General features: G+C 42.2%; 1 protein-coding gene across 3 annotated transcripts in view; it reads left to right on the plus strand.

Annotated features, from left to right (window-relative positions):
* The window catches only part of LOC108709942 (serine/threonine-protein kinase DCLK1), a 221,752-nt gene that overhangs the window by 103,860 nt on the left and 96,898 nt on the right, over positions 1-20,994 (plus strand). For all 3 annotated transcript variants that reach the window (XM_018250241.2, XM_018250240.2, XM_041584499.1), the window contains exon 5: positions 1,011-1,127. In XM_018250241.2, the coding sequence (XP_018105730.1) occupies positions 1,011-1,127 (117 nt within the window). The remainder of the gene's footprint in view (positions 1-1,010; positions 1,128-20,994) is intronic.

A 20,994-nucleotide genomic window follows, 5' to 3' on the forward strand; every position in this document is an offset into this window, starting at 1 on the left:
ACTTGTAAAGCCTCTGTCTGTTCATCAATAAAAAAATGTTAAAAAAAACAAAACAATATTTATTCAGCCACAATCAGTCCAAGCAGCTGTGATGTCATTGTCAAAATGCCTTAAAACGGGTAATTGATCTTACTTTGTTTTTTCTGCTTCTCTGGTCTTGAAAGCATACCTGTACCTGTACCTGTATCTGTAAGTGGGATATGACCACTATGTATAAATATGTGATATATAAGAGGGTTGTTCACTTTTGAATTAACTTTTAGTATGATGTAGACATTGATATTCTGAGACAATTTGCAAATGGTCTTCTTATGGTGTCTCTTTTTGTTCAGCAGCTCCCCAGTTTGGTATTTTAGCTGCTATCAGGTTGCTAGAGTCTTATTCACCCTAGCAACCAGGCAGTATTTTAAAGTAGAGACTGGAATGTGAATAGGAGGGGGACTGAATAGGAAGTTAAGACATAAAAAGTAGGAATAACAACAATCAGAGCAATAGTTTTTGGCTGGAAAACTGCAGAAGATAAAGACTAATAATTCTAAAACTATAAAAAAATAAATCATGAAGACTAATTGCAAAGTTGCTAAATGTACTAAATGTTAACTTAAAGGGGAACTACCCTTTTAAGCTATCTGATGCCTTATTTACCAGTATATATTTTCAGAGGACACAAGGACTCCCCTTGCAGCATGTGTTGATTTAGCACCACAGTGTTTGCAGTTCGCTTTGGTGCCCAATAAAAGTAACAAGGGTATTAATAAGAACATTGAATCTTGTTCCATGACATCATGGCCTGTGGTCTATGGATCCTTGGAGTGTCTTCTCTGGGGCATCTTGATGACCGGTTGCCATTTGAGAAGCTCATTGTTTGTTACCTTTCCCAACATGTGTACATTTATTTATGGTGTATAACCTGTGCATGTTCTTGTGTTCTTGTAACTCTGTGGTTATTTTGCAAACTTAGACTAGATGAGGATAGAATATGCATATAACTTTCACATGTTCTTTTTCAGAATGCCGGGTTATAAAATCCACGTCATACACAAAGCTTCCCGGTGTGCCACGGAGGAGTACCACCAAGAGTCCTGGTCCATCCCGCCGCAGCAAATCCCCTGCATCCACCAGCTCAGGTATGACGTGTAGGATTTCTGATTTCCATGGGCTGACTTAGTAGTATTTATATAGTAATAACTGCCTGCCAGGATTCTAGAACTTGTTCCTGTCCACCAGGAACATTGAGCCTACTGTATCTCATGTCAACAATTGGTATGAATAACTTCATTCTTCTTTTAAAATGTAAAAAAAATGTTGCCCCTTTTATTACATTGTGTCTCTTTACTATTGTCACACAGTGACACAGTGATGTATGTATCAACAGAACTGTAGGATATTTCATGGGCTGTTTATTGCATCTGATACTCTGGTTTCCCCCTCCACTCCAAAAACATACAGGGAGGTAAATAGGCTATTGATCAAAGTGATAACAGGGACATTAGATTGTAAGCTCTGCTGGAGCAGGGACTGATGTACATGATGTATAACCTCAGTACAGTGCTGTTCGCACTACAGTTAGGCCCATAAATATTTGGACAGAGACAACTTTTTTTCTCATTTTGGTTCTGTACATTACCACAATGAATTTTAAGTGAAACAACTCAGATGCAGTTGAACTGCGGACTTTCAGCTTTAATTCAGTGGGTTGAACAAAAAGATTGCATAAAAATGTGAGGAACTAAAGTCTTTTTTTAACACAATCACTTCATTTTCGGAACTCAAAAGTAATACTTCTAATACTTGGTTGAAAACCCTTTGCTGGCAACGACAGCCTGAAGTCTTGAACTCAAGGACATCACCAGATTCTGGGTTTGCTCCTTTTTAATGCTCTGCCAGGCCTTTCAGTTGCTGTTTGTTTGTGGGCCTTTCTCTCTGAAATTTAGCCTTCAACAACATGCAGCTCAATTGGGTTCAGATCAGGTGACTGACTTGGCCATTCAAGAATATTCCACTTCTTTGCTTTAACTCCTGGGTTGCTTTGGCTGTATGTTTTGGGTCATTATGAAACCCCTCCCAATAAATATGACTGCATTTAGCTGGATTTAAGCAGACAGTGTCTCTGAACACCTCAGAATTCATTCGGCTGCTTCTGTCCTGTGTCACATCATGGATAAACACTAGTGACCCAATGCCACTGGCAGCCATGCACACCCAAGCCATCACACTGCCTCCATCATGTTTTATAGAGATGTGGTATGCTTTGGATCATGAGCTTTTCCATGCCTTCTCCATACTTTTTTCTTGCCATCATTCTGGTTGATCTTGGTTTCATCTGTCCAAAGAATGTTTTTCCAGAACTGTGCTGGCTTTTTTAGATACTTTTTTAGATGTTTTTTTTTTTAGCAAAGTCCGATCTAGCCTTTCTATTGTTGATGCTTATTTGTGTTTTGCACCTTGCAGTGCACCCTCTGTATTTACTTTCATGCAGTCTTCTCTTTATGGTAGACTTGGATATCGATACGCCTACCTCCTGTTGTTCACTTGTTTGGCTGTTGTGAAGGGATTACTCTTCTCCATGGAAATAATTCTGCGATCATCCACCACTATTGTTTTCTGTGGACGTCCAGGTCTTTTTGTGTTGCTGAGTTCACCAGTGCTTTCTATCTTTCTTAGGATGTACCAAACTGTAGCTTTTGCCACTCCTAATATTGTAGCAATTTCTCGGATTTATGGCTTGTTTCACCTGCATGGAGAGCTCCTTTGACCGCATGTTGACTATTCACAGCAGAATCTTCCACATACAAGCACCCCCCCCCTCAAATCATCTTCAGGGCTTTTATCTGCTTCATTGATAATGCCATAACAAAGGAATCGCCCACACCTGCCCATGTAATAGCCTTTGATTCAATTACTTTTGAACCCCTGAAATTAAGTGATTGTGTTAAAAAAAGGCCTCGCATTTTTATGCAATCTTTTTGTTCAACCCACTGCATTAAAGCTGAAAGTCCACAGTTCAACTGCATCTGAGTTGTTTTGCTTAAAATTCATTGTGGTAATGTACAGACCCATAATTAGAAAAAAAAGTTCTCTGTCCAAATATTTATGTCCCTAACTGTATATAAAGAGAGAATAATATGTCAGTCTTTGAAGAAGTACAAGCTTACTTAATAATGTAGCAGCATAATACACATTTCTTGATATCCCAGCTTTAAAGACTGTAGTTTGAGGCAGTTCTTTGTCCACTCTACTGATTTCCCTTCCCCTAAAGCTGGCCATAGACACACAGATCCTATCGTACGAATCGACGATTCGTAAGATTTCCGGATCGTGGGTGGAGAGTGCCGACAGCTTTCGTCGGCGGAGATTGGTCATTTGGTCAGGTTTGATTTTGACCCGACCGATCCCGCCGGAGCCCATTGTGCATCGTAATCAGATTACCCCCGATATAGCCATGCTCGTTACTGGCATATCGGAGAAAGATCCGCTCGTTTGGCGATGTTGCCAAACGAGCGGATCTTTGCGTCTATGGCCAACTTTAATGGGCATATCATAATCCATAAGTATTCCCCAGTTAAAATTTTACTAAATCTGCCTCAATTCCTTCTAAGACACCGGGGTCTGATAATGATATTAGGAAATGCAGGTTCTGTTATCTGGGATGATAAGAGTGAATTGAAATAAGATCTTCAGGATTAACATAGTATATATGAAAGTACAGGTATAGGATATAGTATCCATAATGCTTGGTACCTGTGGTTTTCCCGATAAGGGCTATTACACAGTTTGGATCATCATACCGTATATGTGCTAAAAACTAAAAAAACATCACAATGGAACAAAAACTTGTTTTTTTATAGAATTGAAAGAAATACGTAGATGAAGCTCACTCACTGAAACTCATCCAGTATCTTCTTTCAGCCTTGACTACTGCTCTGCAGTTTACCATTGTATTTGTGCTGTACTAACAGCCCACAACCAATGCCCCATAAATGAAAAAAAAAAGTTATCTTTGTTTTCCTTGACTATATCAAGCCCAGAACATCAGGTATAATAGAACACGCTGAGTAAGGCTGAACTACTGTGTGACCTTTCAACAACAATGAGAAGCAAAACTGAAATATCATGGGGAGCATGCAGGAGTGCAATGATTGAGTCATGCCCAACATTGTTTCCAAAAGTCAGCAATACAAATAATCAGTGGTTGGCAAGGAAAAAACAAAATGCAGGCAACACGAGGTAAAATTTACCATCTCAGTGCCAAGGCATGCTCTGTCTCTAAATGGATCTGCTGTATCAATAGAAGGTGAAGGCTGGGAGGGCTGTTGCCTTTATATTCTTTATATATCAGTACCTATACTGGCCCACTGAAAATGGAGCAGCATTGTTCACCGACAGGCTGCCTTTTTCTGCAAGTTATATTCAGATTACCGAGGGTTTCTTAACCTTTTTTTTTTATATGGACCCAAATTCTGTAATTTAACCCAAGATTTGAAACAGAATGAATTATCAACCTAGTTTTAAAGGACAAAGAAAGTGTAAATCACTGGGGGGGTGGAAATGTGTTAGGCCCAATTGCCAGCCTCCAACCTGGTGCTCCTCTCTGCTAAACATCACATCATCCTAGGGTATATTTCTGCCAGTGCTGTGCTGCTATGTTCTGATTTGAAATATTTTATTTGGTTTTCACAATAAACCATAAAAATCAATATGATAACAAATAGTATGCAGAATAAGAAGATTACTGCCATGTTCTGAAAGGTCCCTGATCCCTTGTGGTGCTCCTGAACTGTTTGCATTGACAGTTTTATAAAAATGAAAGATGTTACTGTATTGTGCACTTGGTCCTGACAGCCACAAGACATGGCGAGTACCACTGACAGACATACACCACAGGCGGGTGTGATATTCAGTGAAGAGGAGCACCAGCCTGGGGTTTAACGCTAGTGATTGCAATCACTGAGGGAGCCTAATATATTTGCAGTACCCAGTGATTTACCTTGTCCTTTAATTATTATAAAAATAAACTACACTACGAATCCACCGTAAAAAGCACAGGGACCCAATGACAAGATTATATGAAGACCAGGTTTAACCCAGTGATCCCTTATCAATCAGATCTTGACTGACCTGATCATTAAGAGAAGAGACCTCCGGCTGTAGCAGATCCACAGCGTGTAAGTGTATGTGGGACCATTTCCACCTTCTTCCTTTTCCCAAAGTGTTTGCACCATAGGCAGGTGCCCCCCTCTATCTCTGAGCCTCTGGAGTAAACATGTAAGCAATAAACGGCATTACTTTATCAGCAATAAAATACACCATGCTCAACATTGTCAGGAAAATGAATTGAAACAGTATTCTATTATTGATCAAAATGGTCTATGACCATGACATTTATTTACCCGCCCGTTACCACTTAAAGGAAAACTATACCCCCCCAAACAATGTAGGTGTCTATTAAAAGATACTGAGTAAAACAGCTCATGTGTAAAACCCTGCTTCATGTAAATGAACCATTATCATAATAATATACTTTTTTAGTAGTATGTGCCATTGGGTAATCATAAATAGAAAATTGCCATTTTAAAAAATAAGGGCCGCCCCCTGAGATCGTAAGATTCACTGTGCACACATACAAACCACATGTAAGGTCACATGAGCCAATTAACAGACAGAGTTCTGCCTTTTGCTTCCTCACTTCTTCCTGTTACAGTTAGTGTTGTAGTATTTCTGGTCAGGTGATCTCTGAGGCAGCACAGATAGAGTCACGAAATGGTGGTTCAAGGCAAGAGATGTAAAAGGGCAATATTTATGTAAATATATATTCCAGTTTGGTAAGATTCTTTAATATGTCATTCAATTTGATATAAACTATCTGTTGCTTAAGTGTTCATTTTGGGGGTATAGTTTTCCTTTAAGCAAATAAAATGTTATGAATGGTACTTTCATGAGGTCTTCTCATTTCATGTGCATTTCCACCACCGGCAGGGAAACAGCACAGACCCCCCCCCACCCATCACACTTACAGAAACATCTAGAGCTCCGCAAAGTTCCAAATACTCCATTATTTACAGTATGAGCAGCAATGTGTGGGATTGTTATGATTAAATGCGACAAAGTAAAGGCCAATGGCAGAACAAACAAATGCAGAGTGAAAACTCCCCCACCATTTGTTCCAGGAGCTTTGTAAAAACTAGCACTGATTCATTCTCACTTGCTTCTTTATTATTCTGCATGACTGTGTTAGGGCTTTAGAGAAGGAAGTTACGTTTATATAGGGTTCCTATAAGTTTTATGTAAGCATTTTGTTACGTATCAAGAATTACTGGGTGGTTCTAGTGATGGGCGAATAAATTTGCCAGGCACGAATTTGCAGTGAATTTCCGCTTTTCGCCAGCGGCGAATAAATTTGTCAAACTGCAGTGAGACTTCACCGGTGAACAAGCTGGTGTGGCGAAAAAATTTGGGCTCGTGTCAGAATAGTCGTGCGCATAAACATTGTCACGCGTCAAAATTATTCAGACGCCCATTGACTTTAATGCATTTGGCCAAAATAGGCACATGTATAACAATTGTTGCAGGCGTCGAAATTGACGCTTCTCAAAATAAGGTGTAAATAATAGTGTAAGGTGGTCATACACAATAAGATCTGCTCTTTTTGCGTGGTCGCCATCTTTCGTCCAAATGCCCAACAGCAGGGTGATATCGGGTTAATCCGGACGTTCAATCCTAGGGCCAAGCAATCTGATTATACGAAGGAAATGGACCCCGATGGATCATAGGACCCCATGAACTTGCCAATATGGTCCTCGATCGCAGGAAAAATCAAACCTGTCCGATCGATACCAAGCCGATTTTTGGCCCGTCGGGCTCCCCCACACGCGGGCAGATAAGCTGCCGAATCAGTCTAAAGGACCGATATCGGCAGCTTTAATCTGCCTGTGTATGGCCACCTTAAGGTGGTTAACTAAACACCAACAAACCAGAATTTTTCTCCAGGAAATTAGTATCAAGGGAACCCAAGACATTGTGTCTTACTGGTTCCCATTCTAGACCATAAAAATCACTGCACACAATCCCCTCTGCCGTTTGCCAGAATCTACAGATTGCCAGTCCAGGCCTAGACTGATGCACATCTAAACAACTGAGTAGGCATCTCCTGTGATAAGGCGGCTGTCAGCATTTTCTGTTTAGGTTTGTGCATTATGGGAAAGGATCTTTGGAAGTTGGTTGCTTTTTGTTTCCACTATTTTGCAGACAGATTTTATGTTGACAAACACTTCCCAATACAATGTGAAAGGAACTATTCCTAGTGGGATCAGTTGAACCAAAAGGAGAGAGAAGCCCAAAAAATAATTCTCAAGTAGAGACCGAGCAAACCAGCAGTGCAACTAATGCACACTGAGCCCCTCAGCAAAAAAATCTTTGAATGGGCCAAGTGCTCAGAGATTTCCCCACCGACCCCACCACCTTCTAGCCCACTGCCCGGAGCCCTGCCAGCGTTTTTCACTCGCTGTGTCCTCCCACACTGCTTGCGGGTAGGAAAACTGCTGGGGAGTTTGGTATGGACACTCTTGCTCCCCAAGCTTCCCCCGTAAACATGTAGTCTATTTCCTCTATAGTTATACCACTGGAGAAAAAGATTAACAAAGATCTTTTCCCCATCAAAATTATATAATTGTCATTGTGAGCACTGTAATATAAAACAAACAAAGTTTTCTCCATCTATCGTGGCAAAAGCTTAATTACGGACATAGGGGAGCTGATTCAAACACGGGTGCAGAATAAAATTGGAAATGATTGGTTGCTACTGGCAACTGCCCTTCAGTAAGTGTTATTTAGTAGGTAAACTAGTTGGGTGACTAAAACCTGGAAGCTTAAAACCAGGATCAGTTAATGTAGGTCCCGCTTGGCAATACAGGAGGGCAGGGGGTCAATACTGAAAATATCTAGCAATTGTTACACAATTTAATGTGCCCATTTGTGATTTTATTTGGATTTTTCAAACAAATGTAATTCTGGGAGGCCAGAACACATATCCCAAACTTCTATAAAGCTCATTTATCATCAGCACATTCTGGATTGTACGCTTGCCCTGTGGTTTTAAGCTTGAGTGAGAATAAATTGATTGCTGAAGAAAAATCAGATTGAGAAATCTCTTTGTACGCTTGAATGTCGATCTTAATGTCGGTAGTGAGCTGGATGGAATATTTTATATCCCAGATGAAAAGAATTCATATAATAATTTCCAAACCAATCATTGCAGCAGCCCATACACTAAACTTCAGAGCTGATAGCAGAATAGTTAATGCTCTCATTTATGCCGCAATCAGTTGTCATTGTGTTGGAGCTGGATTGTAGATGGAAAGGCCAACAATGTGTCCTAAAAACGGTAACGATCTTGTTAAAAAAGGAAAATAATGGCTGCCGGGAAATGACACCATTTAACATTTTTATATCTCATATTCATATCTACAGGGCAGCAGGAACTTCTGAACTTCTATGTGCAGATCTCTTTCTTGTCTATATTCAGTTCCAGCCACAAGAGGGGTGCAATACCTTTAAGTGCCCAAATTTGCATATCCCACTCTCCATCAAATGAACATGGGGTAGGAAATGGTTTGCTCATGAGGATTGTGACATGATATACTAATAGTGAAAATAATACTGAAATATGATTGTACCCCAGATCGAATGGACTGGAATAAACACCGGGCAAGATTATCCTTTTGCCACTCTCAGCAGGCCCGGATTTGTGGCGAGGCCACATAGGCCCGGGCCTAGGGCGGCACATTTTTGGGGGCAGCATGCCGCCCAGCCGCCTGTGCTCCCCAGTGCTTCGGCGCTCGCACCTGGTGCTTTTGCACCTAGGGGCGGCCGCCCAGCGAATCCGGCACTGACTCTCAGTATTTTTCTTCCTCTACTCACTCAACCTCCGTTCCCCTAGTCTCTTGTCTTTACATACTACAATCTATTATTGCATGGCCATGAAATAGGACAAAAGTTTATAAGCATAAGGGCCCACTGACACCTCTGCCCCCTCTGGAGTTTTCCCAGTGGGCCAGTCCGACACTGAGGGCAGTGTCGGACTGGCCCACCGGGATACCAGGAAAAGTCCCGGTGGGCCCAGGTGCCAGTGGGCCCTCATGTTGCTAAACATTTGGCCTATTTCATGGCCATTACCTATTTCTGTGAGAACAAAGAAGCTTAATAGATGGAATAATGGATTATAGTATGTAAAGAAAAAAGACTAGGAGAATAGAGGTTGAGTGAGGAGAGGAAAAATAATAGCACTGAAAGTGGGCCCCTGGTCTGAGGTTTTTTGTTGGGCCCCTGGTGTCCCAGTCCGACACTGACTAAGGGGCACACAGTGTAATGAACAAGCAACACTTCTTTATTCCCATGTGTAGGAGGTGCAAAAGCATAATTGTATTAACTAGCGTGTTATGAGCAGAGTCCTATAACTACTAGTACTACAGGTCTCTCCCTACATCATTCCCCTTGGCATTAGCCAATTCACAACACGGTGCAGGTAAATAAAATAAAGTCAGAGCAAGAACATCTTTATTAATGTGGCCATACACAGACGTACCTTGTCCAACTGGCGTAACTGATGTTATTTTGTGATTTGGCCTTACCCATAAAGAGTGTGTATCTGTAAGTGAAATATTCATTCTGTACTGTGATCCGATAGGATTGAGGGGGAATTGTTGGTCTAAAACTGCCCATCATTTACCTTATATGTCTAAAAGGCCAGGCAGTAAGGTGGTACAGGTATGGGATCTGTTATCCGGAAACCTGTTATCCAGAAAGCTCTAAATTATGGAATAGCTGTCTCCCATCGACCACATTTTATCCAATAAATCCAAATTCTTTAAAAACGATTTCCATTTTCTCTGTAATAATAAAACAGTACCTTGTACTTGATCCCAACTAAGATATAATTAATCCTTATTGGAAGCAAAACCAGCCTATTGGGTTTATTTAATGTTTATATGATTTTCTAGAAGACTTAAAGGGGTTGTTCACCTTTAAATTAACTTTAAGTATGATGTAGAGAGTGATATCCTGAGACATTTTGCAATCGGTTTTCATTTTATATTATTTGTGGTTTTTGAGTTATTTAGCATTTTATGCAGCAGCTCTCCAGTTTGCCATTTCAGCCGTCTGGTTGCTATGGCTCGAATTACAATAACAATACTATTTGTAGCCTTACAGAGCATTTGTTTTTAGATGGAGTCAGTGACCCCCATTTTGAAGCTATAAAGAAAAAAGCAAATAATTCCAAAACAATAAAAAAACATAAAAATGAAGGTCAATTGCAAAGTTGCTTAGAATTAGCCATTCTATCACATACTAAAAGTTAACTTAAGGGTTGAACCACCCCTTTAAGGTACAAGATCCAAACTATGGAAAGATCCCTTATCCAGAAAACCTCAGGCCCTGGGAATTCTAGATAACAGGTCCCATACCTGTAATTGGCCAAAAGGATCAACCGAAACGGGCCATGTTTAGGCCCACTGTAGAAGCCACAGTCACTCAAAGCAGAAGATCATATAAGAATATACTTTTATATAAAGCTCAAAAAGAATTCCCTAAAATATCTTCAGAAATGCTATGTACGCACCATCCTCAGGCTGCCTCTTATTAAAGGGAACCAGATCAATTGTTATTGAGCATGATCCCCTTGACATTGCCAGTATTTGCCCTAGGCAGCATATTTCCTAGTCATTGATCTGGAATTGATACCAACAGTGAAGAGAGTTTTGACCCCAGTGAGAGTGTTTATTCCTTTCACTTAATGGACCAAAAAGTATACAATGTAGTTTTGCCTTAATGGCTGGATTTCCTATTTCAGCTGAATAATATTTTCTCTCTGTGCCTCATTCCTGTCACTGAAAATGTATTTCCCTTATGATTTCTCAAGTGGTGTCCAGAGGCTCAGGTATTAATCATAATCCATTAGATGCGGCTCTAGCTGTGTGTGCCAGCCAGACGATGGATGGGGAATTTTCTGCCTCTGGCATCGTCTTCAGGGCTTTTCTTTTTTAGCTTTATTTTATATGTCTTAATGGCCCTGAATATATTAGTGTTTAAATCCAAAGATATCTTCCCTTATAAAATAAAATATAGCTGTAGATATCTATCTATCTATCTATCTATCTATCTATCTATCTATCTATCTAGCTATCAGTCTGTCTATCTATCTATCATCTATCTATCTATCTGTCTATCTAAATATCCATCCACCCATCTATTTTCATCTATCTATCCAGCCATATCTATCTACAGTATCTATCTATCTATCTATCTATCTATCTATCTATCTATCTATCTATCTATCTATCTATCTATCTATCTATCTATCTATCTATCTATCTATCTATCTATCTATCTATTTTATATATATATATATATCTATATATATATATATATATACAGTATATATATACATTATACATTTTCAAACTGTATCTGCTTTTATTATGTGTATTGCTGGCCAGGGTGGAAGCAATGGTGGCCATACATGTAGAGAATCATTTGGTGATTCCGTGATGTCGGGCTGATCCCAACGAACGGATCATAATTAGGGATGGGCGAATTTGACCCGTTTCGTTTTGACAAAATTTGCCGGCGGCAAGATGACGCCCATTAAAGTCTATGGGCGTCAAAAAAAATATTGTTGCGAGGCTAGTTTTTTTTGACACGCGTTTTTTTTTTGTCGCACAACGCCATACAAGTCTATGGGCGTCATTTCCGCAGCGAAACAAGGAGAAAAAATTCGCCCATCCCTAATCATAATGTAGCCAATACGGGCGGTCGGATTGCAGGATGCGGGGCTTTTTCCAACGGGATTTTTAACCCTGCCCAATCGACATCTGGCTGACTTTCGCCAGATATCGATCTAAGAAGCCCCACACATGGGCCAGTAAGCTGCCATATGGCTAGCTTAAGGAGTTGGCAGTAGAGGCATATGCCTTGGCGGCAACTTTGGGGAGGGCAATTAGATAGAAAGTAAGCAACTGGTGTCTGGGCGGTCCGATTGTCAGGGGTTTGGTGTACAGGTACAGGTGGCGGGGAGGCAAATGCAGACCGAACTGCAGAATGGCCAAGTAATATTGTTTTAGGGTGCCAAGTTCTGCTGTTAGTTCTTATTGAAACAACAGCAGAAGGCAGGTGAGTAATAGAGCTGTAGGGATGCAAGCAGAAGGAAATTAGATTCCCAGTGCACAGAAGACCTTTTTGCATAATGGACTCCTGCAAACAAAACAGTCACAGCAATGGGTGTAGGGTTGGGGTTCATGTACTGGGAATCTAATTATCAGCCTAGTGGGGACCTAACATGGTGTGGCTGCAGTATCCCTGTTTGCCCTGTTTAGCTCAAGAAATGACAAAAGATTAAAACAATAGGCAAAAAGTATGTTCAGCACAAGCCCTATTAATTGCACTTATGTTGAGCACCAATCTGCAGTGGCGGAACTAACGGGGGAGCAGGGGGTGCTTGCCTCTGCAATATTCCATAGAGATAATTTACAGTTCCAGGTAAAATAACCCATAGCAACCAACTTTTATTTTCCAGCAGTAGACTACTAAATGCTACCTGCTCATCGGTTGCTCTAAGTAATTAGAACTAGAGCAAAATTATCTTGTTTTTACATTAGATCTTTTCAAGCTTCCTAAATTTAGCCAAAATAATGGGGACCTCACAAAGGATATTTTTTCCCAGCCAGCATTTATCTGGCATTTTATTCCTGTTTTTTACATTACTGGATGACCAAATGCAGAGATTGTAGGTGCGCTAACTCTTTTCATCAGTATGCAATATATTTCTATTCATTTTTATTTTTGTTATTTTGTACTACAGAAGAACTCCCATGTTATGTTTTTCAGGGAACCAGAAATCAATGGTATAAAGTATGGGAAAATGTAAAATCTGAGAAATGCATTATGCTGTTATCTTAGCGGGACAAAAAGAAAAAAAAATGAAGATGTAGTATTGAGTTTTCTCTGTAATTGTTTCTTGATTGGCTTTTGGATGAGCAGCAGGTGGAGAGGTTCTGCTGAGTCGAGTCCGTATCCATGTCACTGTTTGAAGGTAGAAGTGACATAGCGTAGCCCCATTTCTCCAACTGATCTTTAATTAATAATGAAATGCCTGAGGCACAGTATTGTCTGCATAAGCAACAAACCAGGGTCTTTTAGAAGAGTTGTCTGGTATACTGTCTGCTTATGTCATAAGTAGGTCATTATGTATATTACCTAAGGCATTGTACTAGCTTTTAGTATCTCTGTATTTTTTTTGTTTGGAAAACTCAAAGTTAAGGCGACATTTATTTTTCATTTAAAGGGATATACACAAAATGTTCAGTTACATACCAGGATGAGATCCCATCTGCTTTCCAATATTCTCACCACTTTTGGGGGTCCATTAAAGTAAATTGGGACCATGGAGAGATATGTATCACCACCCAAACATCTGACCAGGGCTGTCTAACTGGATGCCCGCAATCCGGCTGTGGCCTTTACAAGGATTTTATGGCCCCATGTCTGCTTAAAGGCTCCATGTACTTCACTGTATAACATCATTATTTTAATCTAATCTGGCCCTTGAATGTGCTATATGATAAATAACTGACCAACTACATTTTGGACCGCATCAATCTAGATTATCCAGTGGTCCCCAACCAGTGGCTCACAAGCAACATATTCCTCACCAACCCCATGGATGTTGCTCCCTGTGGCTTCAAAGAAGGTGCTTATTTTTGATTTCAGGCTTGGAGGTTTGGTTGCATAAAAACCAGGAGTATTGCCGAACAGAGCCTCCTCTAGGCTGCCAGTCCACATAGGCAAAATAGCTACTCACAGCCCTTATTTGGCACAACCAGGAACTTTTTTTCATGCTTGTGTTGGTACCCAATAGAGATGTCGCGAACTGTTCGCCGGCGAACTTGTTCGCGCGAACATCGGGTGTTCGCGCTCGCCGGAAATTCGCGAACGTCGCGCGACGTTCGCCATTTTGGGTTCGCCATTGTTGGCGCTTTTTTTTGCCCTCTCACCCCAGACCAGCAGGTACATGGCAGCCAATCAGGAAGCTCTCCCCTGGACCACTCCCCTTCCCTATAAAAACCGAAGCCCTGCAGCGTTTTTTCACTCTGCCTGTGTGTGCTGAAGAGATAGTGTAGGGAGAGAGCTGCTGCCTGTTAGTGATTTCAGGGACAGTTGAAAGTTTGCTGGCTAGTAATCGTTTTGATACTGCTCTGTTATTGGAGGGACAGAAGTCTGCAGGGGTTTGAGGGACATTTAAGCTTAGGTAGCTTTGCTGGCTAGTAATCTACCTTCTACTGCAGTGCTCTGTATGTAGCTGCAGTGGGCAGCTGTCCTGCTTCTGATCTCATCTGCTGACTGCTGCAATAACAGTAGTCCTTGTAAGGACTGCTTTTATTTATTTTTTTGTTGTTTTACTACTACTACTACTACTACTATAAGAGCCCAGTGCTATTAGTCTAGCAGTGTTGGGGAGTGGGACTGGTGTGCTAATCTGCTGCTCCTAGTAGTTCAGCAGCACCAACTTTAATTTTTTTTTTTTAATATTCATTTTTTTTTTATTTTACTTTTTTTTATTTTACTACCGCTGTAGTAGTGTATAAGTTGACCTTTTAGGCATTATTTGCCCTGTAGGCATTATTTGCACACTGTTTTCTTCAACCCGCCATCTAGCTGTGTGACCTTGTTCACATTCTGTCTAAATATCCATAATATTACCGTCTCCAGAAAAAACACCGGAGTGACTTTTTTCAAGCAGCCATAATATATTTTACGTAATCCGTATCCACCGCTGTAGTAGTGTATACGTTGACCTTGTAGGCATTATTTGCACACTGTTTTCTTCAACCCGCCATCTAGCTGTGTGACCTTGTTCACATTCTGTCTAAATATCCATAATATTACCGTCTCCAGAAAAAACACCGGAGTGACTTTTTTCAAGCAGCCATAATATATTTTACGTAATCCGTATCCACCGCTGTAGTAGTGTATACGTTGACCTTGTAGGCATTATTTGCACACTGTTTTCTTCAACCCGCCATCTAGCTGTGTGACATTGTTCACATTCTGTCTAAATATCCATAATATTACCGTCTCTAGAAAAACCACTTGAGTTACTTTTTTTCAAGCAGCATTCTATATATTTTACGTAATCCGTATCCACCGCTGTAGTAGTGTATACGTTGACCTTGTAGGCATTATTTGCACACTGTTTTCTTCAACCCGCCATCTAGCTGTGTGACCTTGTTCACATTCTGTCTAAATATCCATAATATTACCGTCTCCAGAAAAAACACCGGAGTGACTTTTTTCAAGCAGCCATAATATATTTTACGTAATCCGTATCCACCGCTGTAGTAGTGTATACGTTGACCTTGTAGGCATTATTTGCACACTGTTTTCTTCAACCCGCCATCTAGCTGTGTGACCTTGTTCACATTCTGTCTAAATATCCATAATATTATCGTCTCTAGAAAAACCACTTGAGTTACTTTTTTTCAAGCAGCATTCATATATTTTACGTAATCCGTATCCACCGCTGTAGTAGTGTATACGTTGACCTTGTAGGCATTATTTGCACACTGTTTTCTTCAACCCGCCATCTAGCTGTGTGACCTTGTTCACATTCTGTCTAAATATCCATAATATTATCGTCTCTAGAAAAACCACTTGAGTTACTTTTTTTTCAAGCAGCATTCATATATTTTACGTAATCCGTATCCACCGCTGTAGTAGTGTATACGTTGACCTTGTAGGCATTATTTGCACACTGTTTTCTTCAACCCGCCATCTAGCTGTGTGACCTTGTTCACATTCTGTCTAAATATCCATAATATTACCGTCTCCAGAAAAAACACCGGAGTGACTTTTTTCAAGCAGCCATAATATATTTTACGTAATCCGTATCCACCGCTGTAGTAGTGTATACGTTGACCTTGTAGGCATTATTTGCACACTGTTTTCTTCAACCCGCCATCTAGCTGTGTGTATTATCGTTTCCAGAAAAACCAACTGAGTTTTTGTTGTTGTTGTTGTTTTTTAAAAATAATGCCAGGCAAAGGCAGGCCGCCACGCAGAGGCCGTGCTAGGGGCCGTGCTGCTATGCAATCCTGTGGCCCTAGCAAATTGCCCAGTTTTAAAAAGCCAATGACCCTGAACTCCCAAAATGCTGAAGAGGTAGTTGACTGGCTTACACAGCACACCCCATCCTCTACCGTTTCTAACTTTACCACAACATCCTCCTCATCCTCCACTGCTATGGCCACCCCACGTAACACTTCCTCCACCACCGGTGCCCCTTCTTCACTGGGGTCAGAGGAGTTATTTTCCCATGAGTTTCTTGAACTGAGTAATGCGCAACCATTATTGCCAGAAGAAGATGAAGGAGATGAGGACCTTACACCAGATTTAATTCTGGCAGAGAACACGATAGAGATGGACATAATGAGTGATGAGGAGGAGGTCCCGCTGCTGCTTCCTTCTGTGATGTGTCAGAAGAAATTGATGCATCTGAGGAGAATGATGATGAGGAGATTGATGTTTTGTGGGTGCCTAGTAGAAGAGAGCAAGAGGAGGGTAGTTCAGATGGAGAGACGGAGAGTCAGAGAGGCAGTAGGAGAATAAGACTTAGAAGAAGCAGGGAGGACAGCCCGCAGGGATCAGTAGGGCAACAACATGTATCGGCACCTGTGTTCAGCCGGCCAACGCACCCGCCATTGCCGCCAATACCGCCAACTCCGCCAACTTCTACTGTTACCGCCAGATCGCACACTTCCAAAAAGTCAGCAGTGTGGGATTTTTTTAATGTGTGTGCCTCTGACAAAAGCATTGTAATTTGCAATGAGTGCAGTCAGAAACTGAGCCTTGGTAAGCCCAACAGCCACATAGGTACAACTTCTATGCGAAGGCACATGAGCGGCAAGCACAAAGCACTTTGGGAGCAACACCTCAAAGGCAACAGGCAAACTAAAAGCCACACTCCTTCTGGTCCAGCATCTTACTGCTCTACCTCTGCTCTCCTTGACCCGTCTGAACCACCTCCACTCCGCCTTCCACCTTGACCACCTGTTCCCATTCCCAGTCATCTGCCACCAGCCAAGTTTCTGTGAAGGCCATGTTTGAGCGTAAGAAGCCAATGTCTGACTGTCACCCCCTTGCCCGGCGTCTGACAGCTGGCTTGTCTGCACTCTTAGCCCGCCAGCTTTTACCATACCAGCTGGTGGACTCTGAGGCCTTCCGCAAATTTGTAGCAATTGGGACACCGCAGTGGAAGGTACCCAGCCGCAATTTTTTTTCTAAAAAGGGAATACCACACCTGTACCAACATGTGCAGAGCCAAGTTACCGCATCTCTGTCACTTAGTGTTGGGCCAAAGGTCCATATGACTACTGACGCATGGTCCTCCAAGCATGGTCAGGGCAGGTATGTCACCTACACTGCCCACTGGGTGAACTTGGTAATGGCTGGGAAGCAGGGAATGGGTAGCTCAACAACAACAGTGGAGTTGGTGTCACCGCCACGGATTGCACGCGGTTCTGCCACCACCTCTACTCCTCCATCGCTCTCTACCTCGTCTTCTTCTTCTTCTTACTCTGCTGCTGGGTCCTCCTTCTCCTCCTCCACACCTGTGCACCCCAGCTCCCCTAGGCTATTCGACGTGCCAGGTACGCCGTTGTCACGCTGTCTTGGGGATGACGTGCCTGGAAAGCAAAAACCATACCGGATCTGTACTCCTGTCATCTCTGCAGTCACAGGCCGATCGGTGGCTGACCCCACACCAACTGCAGATCGGAAAAGTGGTGTGTGACAATGGAAGCAATCTGTTGGCAGCGTTGAGACTAGGCAATTTAACACATGTGCCCTGCATGGCACATGTGTTAAATTTAATAGTCCAACGTTTTGTCTCCAAGTACCCAGGATTCCAGGACGTTCTCACCCAGTCCAGAAAGGTGTCGGCCCATTTCAGACGTTCCTACACAGCCATGGCACGCCTTGCTGACATTCAGCAGCGCTACAACATGCCAGTCAGGCGTTTGATTTCTGACAGCCAGACTCGCTGGAATTCAACGCTCCTTATGTTGGAACGTCTGCTGCAACAACAAAGGGCCGTCAACGAGTACCTTTTTGAACTGGGTGGTAGGACTGGATCTGCACAGCTGGGGATTTTTTTCCCCCGTTACTGGGTGCTTATGCGCGATGCCTGCAGGCTCATGCGACCTTTTGAAGAGGTGACAAATATGGTCAGTCGCACCGAAGGCACCATCAGCGACCTAATACCCTTCGCTTTCTTCCTGGAGCGTGCCGTGCGACGAGTGACAGATGAGGCTGTAGACCAGCGTGACGAGGAGCTGGAAGCGCACGATTTCTGGTCGGAATCACCAGAACGAACCCAGGCACCTGCTGCAACGCAGGGAGAGGTGCCAGAAGTGGAGTCAGAGGAGGAAGGTGGCTTTGTGGAGGAGGAGGAGGAGGACCAACAGGAGCAGGCTTCCCAGGGGGCTAGTGGTGACCTTTTGGGGACCCCTGGTCTTGTACGTGGCTGGGGGGAGGAGACCGTGGATGATGCAGTCCTTGATAATGAGGAAGCGGAGATGGATAGCTCTGCATCCAACCTTGTGAGAATGGGGTCTTTCATGCTGTCATGCCTGTTGAAGGACCCCCGTATCAAGAGGCTTAAGGAGAAGGACCTGTACTGGGTCGCAACGCTACTAGACCCTCGGTACAAGCATAAAGTGTCAGAAATGTTACCAACATACCACAAGTCCGAAAAGATGCGGCATTTACAAACCAGCCTGCAAAACATGTTGTACAATGCTTTTAAGGGTGATGTCACTTCAGGAACTCATCAACATTCCAGGGGCAGAGGTGCCAGTAATCCTGCCACGAGCACACCTGCAAGGACAAAGCCCTTTGGCCAGTCTGTAACGTCAGACATGCAAATGTTTTTCTGTCCAAGGCAGCGCCACAACCCTTCTGGATCCACCCTCAAAGAACGCCTCGACCGGCAGGTAGCGGACTACCTGGCATTAACTGCAGATATCGACACTCTGAGGAGCGATGAACCCCTGGACTACTGGGTGCGCAGGCTTGATCTGTGGCCAGAGCTGTCACAATTTGCCATGAACCTCTTGTCTTGCCCAGCCTCAAGTGTGCTCTCAGAAAGGACCTTCAGTGCAGCAGGAGGGATTGTAACTGAGAAGAGAACTCGCCTAGGTCACAAAAGTGTCGATTACCTGACCTTTATTAAAATGAATGAGGGGTGGATCTCGGAGGGTTACTGCACGCCGGAAGACTTGTTCTGACTTCTATGCAGCTGTCCTTCTCTTCAAGCCTCATGACTCCACACACAGCTGTCCTTTAGCGTCCTCCTCCTCCCTCCGCCACCGTTACAAACTAGGGTGCAAACCCTACTGGTTTAATTTTTTCTGGCCTCTGTGCTTCAGTGGCTGCAACCAAAAAAACTGGGCAAACAATGTCTACAAGGTCAACGTATGGCAAAAAATGACTATTTTCAGCATTTATATGGCATATTTTTTCTGGCAACTGTGCTTCAGTGGCTGCGTCCAAAAAAATGCATATTTTCTGCATTTATATGGCATAATTTTTCTGGCAACTGTGCTTCAGTGGCTGCGACCAAAAAATGCATATTTTCTGCATTTATATGGCATAATTTTTCTGGCCTCTGTGCTTCAGTGGCTGCAACCAAAAAAATTTATATTTTCAGCATTTATATGGCATAATTTTTCTGGCCTCTGTGCTTCAGTGGCTGCAACCAAAAAAATTTATATTTTCAGCATTTATATGGCATAATTTTTCTGGCAACTGTGCTTCAGTGGCTGCGACCAAAAAAATTACTATTTTCAGCATTTATATGGCATATTTTTTCTGGCCTCTGTGCTTCAGTGGCTGCGGCCAAAAAAACTGGGCAAACAATGCCTACAAGGTCAACGACGTTGACCTTGTAGGCATTGTTTGCCCAGTTTTTTTGGCCGCAGCCACTGAAGCACAGAGGCCAGAAAAAATATGCCATATAAATGCTGAAAATAGTAATTTTTTGCCATACGTTGACTCAACGTATATGGCAAAAAATGACTATTTTCAGCATTTATATGGCATATTTTTTCTGGCAACTGTGCTTCAGTGGCTGCGACCAAAAAAATGCATATTTTCTGCATTTATATGGCATAATTTTTCTGGCCTCTGTGCTTCAGTGGCTGCAACCAAAAAAATTTATATTTTCAGCATTTATATGGCATAATTTTTCTGTCAACTGTGCTTCAGTGGCTGCGACCAAAAAAATGCATATTTTCTGCATTTATATGGCATAATTTTTCTGGCTTCTGTGCTTCAGTGGCTGCAACCAAAAAATTTTATATTTTCAGCATTTATATGGCATAATTTTTCTGTCAACTGTGCTTCAGTGGCTGCGACCAAAAAAATGCATATTTTCTGCATTTATATGGCATAATTTTTCTGGCCTCTGTGCTTCAGTGGCTGCAACCAAAAAAATTTATATTTTCAGCATTTATATGGCATAATTTTTCTGGCAACTGTGCTTCAGTGGCTGCGTCCAAAAAAACTGGGCAAACAATGTCTACAAGGTCAACGTATGGCGAAAAATTACTATTTTCAGCATTTATATGGCATATTTTTTCTGGCAACTGTGCTTCAGTGGCTGCGTCCAAAAAAACTGGGCAAACAATGCCTACAAGGTCAACGTATGGCAGTTGTTTAAAGAGAACAGTAGATTACTAGCCAGCAAAGCTACCTAAGCTAAAATGTCCCTCAAATCCCTGCAGACTTCTGTCCCTCCAATACAGAGCAGTATCAAGCAGATTACTAGCCAGCAAGCTTACTATCATCTGTCCCTGAAATCACTAACAGCTCTCCCCCTACACTATCTCTTCCAAGCACACACAGGCAGATTTTTCAGATACATTTTTGCCCTTGATCCCCCTCTGG

The sequence above is a fragment of the Xenopus laevis genome, chromosome 2S (genome assembly GCF_017654675.1).
Source record: "Xenopus laevis strain J_2021 chromosome 2S, Xenopus_laevis_v10.1, whole genome shotgun sequence".
Taxonomy (NCBI): Eukaryota; Metazoa; Chordata; class Amphibia; order Anura; family Pipidae; genus Xenopus; species Xenopus laevis.